Here is a 10,839-nt window from a genome sequence, read left to right on the forward strand (position 1 = left end):
TCTTCTCCTCTTGATCTACCTTCCTTCTTCTCTCAAGATCTTCAAAGAATCACACCAAAACACACAAAATGCTAAGAGAGTGCTAGGGTTTCGAGAAGGATGCTATGGGGGTGATGGGGGCTGACTTGAGGCCCCAAAAAGTTGATTAAATAGGGTGCAAACCCTTGAAATTAGGGTTTCTTCTAGACTGGCGGACTCGCCGAGTCCAGAATATGGACTCGTCGAGTCGCCAACTTAAACGTGCTCAATATCCCGTTTCTACTCGACGAGTCGGGCTACTGACTCGTCGAGTTCCTCTTGAAAACTTGAAAAATAAATATTTAAATAACATACCAGAATTGGGGCGTTACAGTGTCAGCGGTAACAAAGAAAAACTTCATTTCTCTTTCAAAAAATGGTTGTAGCTGAAAGTACATTTTGAAGCATGATTATTAGGTTTGCATTAAAAACTCCATTTTCTTATTTACTCATAAGATGAAGAGTAAAAACCAATAAAAACAAACTTTTACGAGGCAATGATGCATGAATAGATTAATTCTAAGTTATTTATTAATAATAAATAAGTTGCTCTCTTCCTCCTTTTGTGATCCCTCTTTTCATTGTATCTATTTGCAGGACCCAAGAATGGTAAAAAGGTTGTTCTAAGCATTGTGATATGTCGTAGCCATTGTGTTGTCCCTAATCAAATGCAACTTATTTGTAATAATGCTAAAATTTAAATTTAACATTATATATCGGCAATTGATTAAAAATATTTGTATAGTGATTTTTATTCCATAAATTTTATAAATGTGGCATTTTTACATATGTGTTTGGAATTTAATTAGTTAGTAAATAATATTATCTAATCACAACTCATGTTTATACAAGATATATTCTCAAAAAGTCAACCACAAATTTACACAAATAGAATCTCCTAATCTAATAAATAAAACCAATTTCGCCACGTGACAATACACTTGGTTATCTTTACAGATTCATTATATGAAGTTCAACCTGAGGAAATCATTTAAATTGTTTTTTATTTGTTGACATTTATAAGAACTCAGTCTTTTTTTTTTTGTGTTGCACTTTGTGTATAAAAGAAAGATATAGCCTCCCAATTACAACGTTGTACTTTTAGAGTACAATATTATTAATATTTAAACTATTTTAAGTTATCCCGTGTGACGGGTTATAACCTAGTTATAATAAATAATAACCTCAGGTTTTTTCTATATTTTACCCTTTATAGAACGGGGTTTTCGAAATCATATACAGTAATAAATAATAACTTGTGGTTTTTTCTATATTTTGCCCTTTATAGAACGGGCTTATTTCTTTTTTACATACTGTTTGATAAATAATTAAATACAAATGGGCTTTCAACTATTTCTCTAAGGTCTAAGCCAACAAAGTCCAGCCCAAGAATATAACATCACTTGAGAGTTGAGACTTCCGACAACCCGTCTTCTACCTTCACTCAGGCAAAACCCCCATCGAAAACCCTGATTCAGAGCCAAATCAGTTTGATCTTCGATCGCCAATGGCCGGAGGTCGATTTCGCGAGCTACTAAAAAAGTACGGTAAAGTGGCGCTAGTTGTACACTGTTCCGTCTCAGCCGCCAGCATTACCGGATTGTACGTCGCCATAAAGAACAATATCGACGTCGAATCAGCTATGGAAAAAGTTCGTTTCAAGCAACTTGAATCCGTTCTCGAAAAATTCGGCATGAGCGGTCCAAAGGAAGTAGAAGTAGACACTGCTACAGGGTTTCCACAATCAAATCAGGAATCAATCGATGAGGCGACGAAGCCGAGGAATCGGACGGCTGAGCTCGCGGCGTCGAGCGGCGGAGCATTGGCGTTAGCGGTTCTTTGTAATAAGGCTCTGTTTCCGGTTAGAGTTCCGATCACCATTGCTCTCACACCTCCGATTGCTAGGTTTCTAGCAAGAAGGCAGATCATTAAAAATAGTTTATGATGAATATGATCTTCTCCTTTCTCTTTAGTTAAGAAAAATGCATACAATTTCTTCCATTGATACCAAGTTATATGGATCGATATTGTTAGAAATGCATACGCTTACTGCTTACATGATAGGTGATTAATAAGCAATTATACATTTCCTGAATTGCATTCAACTTTAAGACATTTGTTTTGAAGATATATATCATGATTGTATCCGTAATTCGTCAGAAACTTTCCATATCTTAGTGTTCTTGTAATTTGATAGTTTAAGCTTAGCAACATTGGTGCTTTAAAGGTTAAATGCTGTATTCTTGTGAACATGTAGCTTCTTAGTTCTTATTAGACTTGGTGTTCTGAACTCTTTACTGTCTTCAAGCTTTTAGACTTCATTTCTGCCCTTTTCTTTGTAAAACATTTCTGCCCTTTAGTGATAAGACTTGAATCTAGTTTCTAGGGTTGTAAAATTAGTTATTCAGGGGGTCAATCATGTAGTATCAAATAATTAGATTTGGAGATGAGGATAAGAAGTTGCTTTAAGAAACCTGCTATTGGTTTATATGTAAAATTAGCTAAATTATGCTTCCTTTAATAAACATTTTTTAGTGTTCGATGAAATTAAAATAAAACATGCTTATTGACCTAAATAATCAGTTTTTTATTTACTTCTAACTTATTTAAAAGTACTTATTATTTAGACAAAACTAGTAATTGAGCCCGCACGTTGCCGCGGGGTTTTACGTGTTTTTATTGCGAATTAGGAAAATAGAGGAGGGAAAATCATATTACGGGCATGTTTGACACAGAACGTTTGGAAGCTTGTAGTTTCTAGCGTTAGACAAAACGTTCTGTTTTGAACAAAAAATTTCGTTTAACACTATAAGTTTTTGGGGTTTAGTTTAAACAAAATGTTTCAAATCTAAAAGCTATATTACGTAGTGTTTAACAAAACGCTACCAGCTACCCGCTACCTGCTATCAGCATGTTTTGCCTAACACACCCTATATACTACGGGGACGGAGGATATATACGTAAGTTTAAAAAATGAAGGGATGAAAATGATATTTTACAAAGTTGAAGGTGGAAGGGGTGAAAGTGATAATATCACTTTAGAAAATATAGGGGTTGCAAGTGACGGATTAAATTTTTAATTAACGCATTAAGGCGGTTGTAGTGCATAACGATATGCACTCTATCATACTCACATACACTAAGTTTCATCCTTGTGTTTAAAACCATCATTATACACCATCGTAGTTAGGGATGAGCATAAGTGGGTAGCCGCCTCATTTCACGGTAAACAAAATCGGAACCGGCGGCTCCTGTGAAGTTAGTGAATAAAGAGTAAACCTATCTTTTTTCTAGCTCTAAGACTAGGAGTTCTAGTGGTTGACTCGGTTCTTTCAAATTGTTTCTCATTATTAAGAAAAAGGTAACAAAGATAAAAATACGTGCTTGTTTTATAGCAATAGTAATTAATCGTTGTTGTTTCAAGGTCAATATATTCACTCGTCTAGATAATATTTTTCCCTGTTCACTAATAAATCGACTAATTAAACTCATGTTTTTATAATCAGTTCGATCCCCCGATTGGATCGGGGGCAAACGCCTACGAAAAGATCGCTTGGATTTAAGAAAAGTTCGCTTGGATTTATCCATGGTTTGGTTAGTTTATTTCTTATCCCCCTTTCACGCTCATGTCACGCCGAGGTACTTAAATTTTTGGAACCAATCCCAGAATCGCCAGTTCCGGAACCAGTTATGTAATTTTTTTAGTTTCGTTGCTTCAAATAATTCTTAGCCATTGAAACAAAAAATAAATACTATAACTAGTTCATTACGATACAAGTTACAAACGGCAAAAAAATAATTGTTTTAAAAAATAATCCAAATTGCTAAAAATATAAGTCATAAACCAAAGTTCATGTTCTTATCATCAACTTGTTAATATTATTCAACATCATATACTTTCAAAAGATATTACCATCACGTATACTCAAATTGTTCTACCGTCACACATTCACATTAATTATTTGTTTTGCAAAAAAAATTTGCAAATACAACTTATTAGCATATTACCTCCAAATATCTAATTAGATAGTCTCAACAAATGTCGGAGTCATCAACATTGTTGCGGCCAATTCATTTAAGTATTAAATATTTTTAAATTTTAATATTTTGGAACCGATTCCGGCGGTTACCTTAACCGTCGGATAACGGTTCCTAAAAAATGGAAACCGGAATCGAAACCGGTCGTTGGCGGTTCCCACTTTTAGGAACCAAAATCGGAACTAGTGACCTCGGTTTTGGTTCCAGATGGTTCCAAGGCGATTTTGGTTCCAAAAACAGGTATCCGCTCTCTGTTCTCACCTCTAATCGTAGTATACACCATCGTACCATACCTAGCGAAATTGCTCTCTCTCTCTCTCTCTCTCTCTCTCTCTCTCTCTCTCTCTCTCTCCCCCAAAATACAAGCATCACCCTTATCTGGATTTTAGTGTTTCTTTATATGGTATGGATACCAATTTACCTTTATACCACTCTTTTTAACCCCCCAAAACCCATATGGATTGTAGTGTTTCTCTTTTAACGACTAAAAACATAAAATACCAATTTATATTTTACTTGTTTTGACAATTATATGTATAACTAGAATTTGTCGATCATTAAAATGAAAATCAATTTATCACTTGTGTTTTGGTAATGTATAGAGTTAATTTGGAAATATTTTGGAACAAATTAACCTTAATTGATGTATCATATCAGATTATCTCGAATGTTACTCAAACCATCCAATGAAAATTGAATAAAGTCGGATATATAAATGTTATCACCCAAAAAATAGAATAAAATTTGGGTAAAAATCTCATACGAAGTTCAGAGGGTTATAGTTGTAATAGATGACTTCTGAGATGTCTTTTGATGTTTGGGTTGAATCCTTCTCTACGGGAGCAGAATGAGGATTTTACTTGAACCCTCCTTTTACTTGAACTGCCGACCAAAAGTTTTCTTGCGAAGTGTTCTAAATTTGTGGTTAAGGATATTAAGGTTGTTGGTATGGTTGTGGAGTAAAGTTTTGTTGAGGGAATTGATAATGTAAAGGAGGTTTTTAGTACTCTTGAGGTTTATACTGTGGTTGTTGCTGGTATTCGAAATGCAGTCTTTGATTGAATCGTTGAGTTAAGAGAGCATATTCCTTTTGAAATGCCTCTTCCTTATCATCTTGGTATAAGAAAATTGATTTGAGAGAGCATAAGATTGAGGTGAACAGACATTGACTGTTGTTGTGTAAGTTAGAACACCATATGGATAAGTTTGTAAAGGTGGAGGAATTTGAGAGTTCACGGGTGGGACAAATTCTGAGTTATGAAACTAAGGCAAGTATTCCTCATAGATTTTGCCTTTGAGAGTTGACAGATAGAACACTGATTTCATTTTTTTTAGATTTCCTTTTCCAATTTCAATCAACAGAGTTATGCAACCCTCTCCTTAGACCATCCATGAACTTGATGTTGGTCTTAATGTTACTTGTGATAGTGTCAAGGCTGGCTAAGTTGTTAATGGCACATTAAGATATTTTACATGCATCATTAAGAGATTCTCTGGGAAGAATTTGAAAGTTGTTAAAGTCATTGTTTACAGAGTTTAGTCTCTTTGTAGTGTTAGGTTTCTTCAAACATTCATTCTAAAGTCAACCAAATAGCTTGAACTGATTTACATAGTTTGATATACTTAAATAGGTTTGGTGGTATTTTATATATAAGCTCAATATAAGTTATTTTTGTCATTCTTTAATTTCTCAAGATCTAGAGTTGTGAGTTGTCCTTAGCTTGTAGACCAAATGCACTAAGAATTTGGACAACTACATCATCTCTAATGGCTCTTACATCAACATGAGGACCACGCTCAATGGATCTCCAGATATCCTTCGCTTTATGCTTTAAATATTTTTTCATTATGGTTTTCCAATGTTGATACTTTTCGACTATCCGTATAGGTGATCGTGTAGAGCAACTTGCACTGTTAGTAAAACATTCATTGAGTACAAAGGTTAGTAATTTAGATTGGTCATGATTTTTAAAAAGATTTGAGTGTTGTTATATATATATATATATATATATATATATATATATATATATATATATATATATATATATATAACAAAACAAAATCTACCATTATGTTTAGAATATAACAAAACATGAGCTCAAATAAATGTATTATGTAATATTAAATACTCTTGTAGATTAATATATAGGTTTTACGTTTCAATATGTAACTCAAATATACTAAACATATAATTTAGATATTTGTAAATTTTATTTTACAAGAAAATGTACTGAATTTCATCCATATAAACAAGTTTGTTAAATATAGTTATATGAGATATCACATAAAAGTGTGAATCAATTTAGTTACATGAAACCGTATGGGATATAAAATACTTTTTTGTAAAGCTCATTGTGAATTTTATGTAATGCTCATTGTGAAGCTCCATATCGTCAGTGTGAAGCTCCACGAATTACAAATATTTCATCATATTTTACATATAAAAAAGAATAAACAATTAATTACCCGTGTGGTCATTTACCATTATTATCATTTAAGTCGGTATAGTGTAAGTTAAACAACTCGTAAACCGCATAAACCGCATTCAAACCGTACAAACCGCCCGCATAAAACCGCACCGCATAATGCGGTTTACTACCTTCGCGGTGCGGTTCGTGGTTTCCGAAAAACAGAAACCGCATATGCGGTGCGGTTTGCGGTTTTGACTATGAACCGCACCAAACCGCATCGCGCACACCCCTAATATATATATATATATATATATATATATATATATATATATATATATATATATATATTGAGAGTTCTTTCTTAGCTTTCCAAAAATGAAAGAAAACCAATGTTTTCTTTTGTAACATCCGGTTTTCAGGTATGAGTTTTATGTTTCAATCTTGTGGAGTTTTGGTGGCCATAACGTGGTGAAGGAGGATCACCATGACATGGCAACGTCTTTTGAGCCGCGATCTTTTAAGCGGCCAAAACGTGGTGATGTCTAAGGCTCAAAACCCTAGATTTTTGGTGGGCCCTATTTAAAGGAAGTAATGGCTAGGGTTCCGTCCACCCTCAACCTCCAAGTGCCTTGAAGCAAACCCTAATCACATCTCCTCCATTTTTAAGCCTTTTGTGGTGTTCTTGTGATTTTTGAAGAAAGAAGGTGTTCTAGTACAAGGATTCTTCAAGCAAGCTCATCTTCATCCATCAGTGCATTTTCTGGACTTTTGTAAGTCCACAAGCTCTTATCTTTTCCATGTAATCTTCTAGATCTAGGTTTTATTGCTCATTTCTTCATGTTTATGCTAGTTTGGGGGCAGTCCTCATGCATAAAGGACGGGTGATCGCTTATGCTTCGCAGCAGCTGAAGCCGCACGAGACACAATGTCCCACTCATGACCTAGAGTTGGGGGCAGTGGTTTTTGCCGTCAAGATTTGGAGACACTATCTTTATGGTGTCCGTTGTACTATCTACACGGATTACAAGAGTTTGAGGCATATCATTGACCAGCCGAATCTGAACATGAGGCAGCGAAGGTGGCTAGACGTAGTCAAGGATTATGATTGCGAGATCCTTTACCATCGGTGTAAAGCGAATGTGGTGGCGGATGCTTTGAGCCCCAAGTCGGCTGGATCTTCGGATAGGGAGATGTGTATGAGGATATCAGTTGATTCCCCGCTTTTGGGGTTGATCAGGGAGGCCCAGGCCAAGGGAGTTCGGAATGAGAACTAGAAGCAGGAGAGGATCAGAGGTAAGATTGAAAGATTTCTCACAAATAGTCGAGGGTTATTGACCCGATCTGGATGGGTCTGGGTTCCAATTTCTGGTGGGATCAGACAGATTGTGTTGGAGGAGGTTCATAAGTCTCACTTTTCTATTCATACAGGGGCCACCAAGATGTATCGGGATTTGAGATTGAGCTATTGGTGGCCGTGTATGAAGAGGGAGATAGCTTGGTATGTTGAGAGATGCATGACCTGCAGGATGGTCAAGGCTGAGCATCAGAGACCACATGGTAAGTTACAACCTATGGAGGCCCCCATGTGGAAATGAGAGCAGATTTCGATGGATTTTATCACTAATTTGCCGAAGACGGCAAAGGGTTTTGATGCTATCTGGGTCACCGTGGATCGATCGACCAAGAGTGCTCACTTTTTAACGATTCGGGAGAGTTCTTCGGTCGAGAAGTTGGCTGATGTGTATGTTCGCGAGATCGTTGCTCGCCATGGGGTCCCAGTTTTAATTGTTTCAGACCGTGATGTTCGGTTCACCTCCTGTTCTGGTAAAATTTCCACGAGGAACTGGGCACGAGGTTGCATTTTAGCACTGGTTATCATCCGTAGACCGACGGCCAGAGTGAGCGGACGATATAGACCCTCGAGGATATGTTGCAGGCCCGTGTTATTGATTTTGGTGGGAGCTGGGATTCCTACCTACCCTTTGCGGAGTTCTGCTACAACAACAATTACCACTCCAACATTGGTGTTCCACCTTTTGAGCTCTTGTATGGGTGGAGATGTCGTACCTCTGTTTGTTGGGGCGAGGTTGGTCACATGGTTATGGGAAGGACTGAAGTGGTCCTTCAGACCACATAGCAGCAAATCAGGCAGAGACTGCAGACCGCTTAGAGTGGACAGAAGAGCTATGCCGACCGACGCCGATCCGAGTTGGAATTTCAGATCGGCGATATGGTATTACTGAAGGTCTCACCTTGGAAATGTGTGATACACTTCAGGAAGAGGGGGAAGTTGGGTACCTGGTATATTGGGCCTTTCCGAGTGATTGCCAGGGTTGGCAAGGCCGCTTACTGGTTGGATCTACCTGAGGATCTTAGTCAGATTCACAGTACTTTCCACGTTTCGCAGTTGCGAAAGTGCGTATTGGATGAGGATGTTGTAGTTTCCTTGGATGATATCCACGTCGATGACCACCAGAATTATATTGAGAGACCGCTGGCAATTCTGGATCGGAAGACAAATACCTTGAGGAACAAGGTTGTGGAGTTGGTGAAGGTGCAATGGCAGCACTTGTCACAACCCGAAACCGGAATGGCGGAAACGTTCCGGGGTGGAGGACGTCATGCGTAGTATCACAACAATTGTATAGCAAGCATAGTAAACACAACCAAACATTGAATACAAATATGAAAAGTGTTTACATCAGTTTGAAACTTGTTTTAAATACATCAAAAGTATGTAAATATAGAAAACATGACTCTTATTGCTCCGACTCCTCTAAATCCAAGAAGTACCTGTCTACTGATTCCCTGAGAATACAAGCAGTTTGAAAGAATATTAGCATAAAGCTGGTGAGTTCATAAGCATTTAGTTTTGGTGGAAAAATGTTCTTTGATTCTTTTGAAAAGTGTTCCTCAAGAAAATCCTATATTTTCTTATGAAAAGCGTGTTTGAAAACCCATTCCTTCCATGACTTCCAGATTCATACAAGATATGTACAATCCCAGGTGTCGTGGAATGAATATGAATATCCGTTGGTTACTTGTTAAACAATCCGTTTATGAAAAGTCGAGTTATCCCGGGAAAATCCTATATTTTCCCCAAAAGTTGATGGTTGGTTATCCGTTCTAAACTGAGGTGTACAAGTATCTACCATACTTATATCGATATACGTAGTTTTCTTTTAAAAACCCTGGTTACTCCCAGTGAGGTATATTAGCCTTATTACATAAATAAAACTAATAAATAGAAAACGTGGTGAACTAAATCCTGAAGGTACTGTCAATACCCTCCAGTAATCAAATCGGTTATTACTTTGAGGTTAGTTCACTTGATTCATTATTACAAAAGTAAATCCCTGTTATCTAGGTTGTGAGGGTCATGACCATAACTGACTGGATATGACACGTAACAGGGCCGATATCCTTTATGACTTTGTCACCCGTAGACCTGCCGGTCCGACTGTAGCTAGCAGCAAGGTGCGGGATTGTCAGTCTCGTATAGATCTATACACAACAGTCACGCTCTCCCTACAAGAGATTCTGGTCACAAGTGCTACTCCTACACTCTGATTCTGTGGGAGTGTTACCAAGGACGTGTCTCCAACTTAGACTAACAAATTTAAAAGTAATAATACTGAAAATCCTTTTTATGATTTGCATGAATCTTTTATAAAATAATACATTTTACTACATGATTCACAAGTTCGTTACCCTAGTTTTGAAAACTGTTTTTACAAGTTGATTTCTTAATCGTTTGGTAAAAACTGTTTTCCATGTTAAAAGCATGCTGAAAATATAATTATCTTAAACAAAACAATATATTTTGAGCACAAGTTTCCTTGTACTTTTGCTTGTATTCCCCCTGAAAACATGAAAAACTTGGAAAAACGTAGGGGTATGAACTCACCTCGGGCAAGTGGTTTGAATGAAGGATCGATACGGAATGTTGGATGTTCAAGTGAAGCCTTGAACACGATTTGATCCTAATTAACATGTAATGACACATAAAGGATGTCAAATGAAGGTATTTCACCACTAGATGTGATGGAGAACCACTCTAGGAACTTGGAACTACATGCACTAAGTGTTAGAACCTTAAAGGATTGCATGAGGGAGGTGTATGTCCACCTTAAAGGTGTGTACGGCCATGGGTGTGCGGCCCAAGGGGTGTGCGGCTGTACACTCATGTTGGAAAGTGTCTTTGAGGTGTTTTCAAGGTCCATACTTGCATCCATGAAGTGTTCTAGGTCCACACTTAGTTGTAGTACAAGTTAAGGGTCTTAGAAATGGGTTTGTGGTCCTATGGTGTGTGTGTGGTCTCACAAAGGTGTGTACTGCTGCACAAGGGAGTGTGCTACCACACACAGGAGTG

The 10,839-nt window shown here is 37.1% G+C and overlaps 1 protein-coding gene across 1 annotated transcript; it reads left to right on the forward strand.

Annotated features, from left to right (window-relative positions):
* The first annotated feature begins 1,426 nt into the window (after positions 1-1,426).
* LOC145133193 (uncharacterized) lies at positions 1,427-2,249 on the forward strand. Its single transcript, XM_079068127.1, has one exon. It carries the CDS (start codon positions 1,526-1,528, stop codon positions 1,961-1,963), a length of 438 nt encoding a protein of 145 aa, XP_078924253.1. The 5' UTR covers positions 1,427-1,525; the 3' UTR covers positions 1,964-2,249.
* The last annotated feature ends 8,590 nt before the right edge of the window (positions 2,250-10,839 follow it).

The sequence above is a fragment of the Lactuca virosa genome, chromosome 8 (assembly GCF_052849685.1).
Source record: "Lactuca virosa cultivar CGN04683 chromosome 8, Lactuca_virosa_CGN04683_v6, whole genome shotgun sequence".
NCBI lineage: Eukaryota > Viridiplantae > Streptophyta > Magnoliopsida > Asterales > Asteraceae > Lactuca > Lactuca virosa.

Bases quoted from the DNA above. Each gene is read 5' to 3' on its own strand.
- LOC145133193 (XM_079068127.1), top strand. From the start codon at position 1,526: ATGGCCGGAGGTCGATTTCGCGAGCTACTAAAAAAGTACGGTAAAGTG.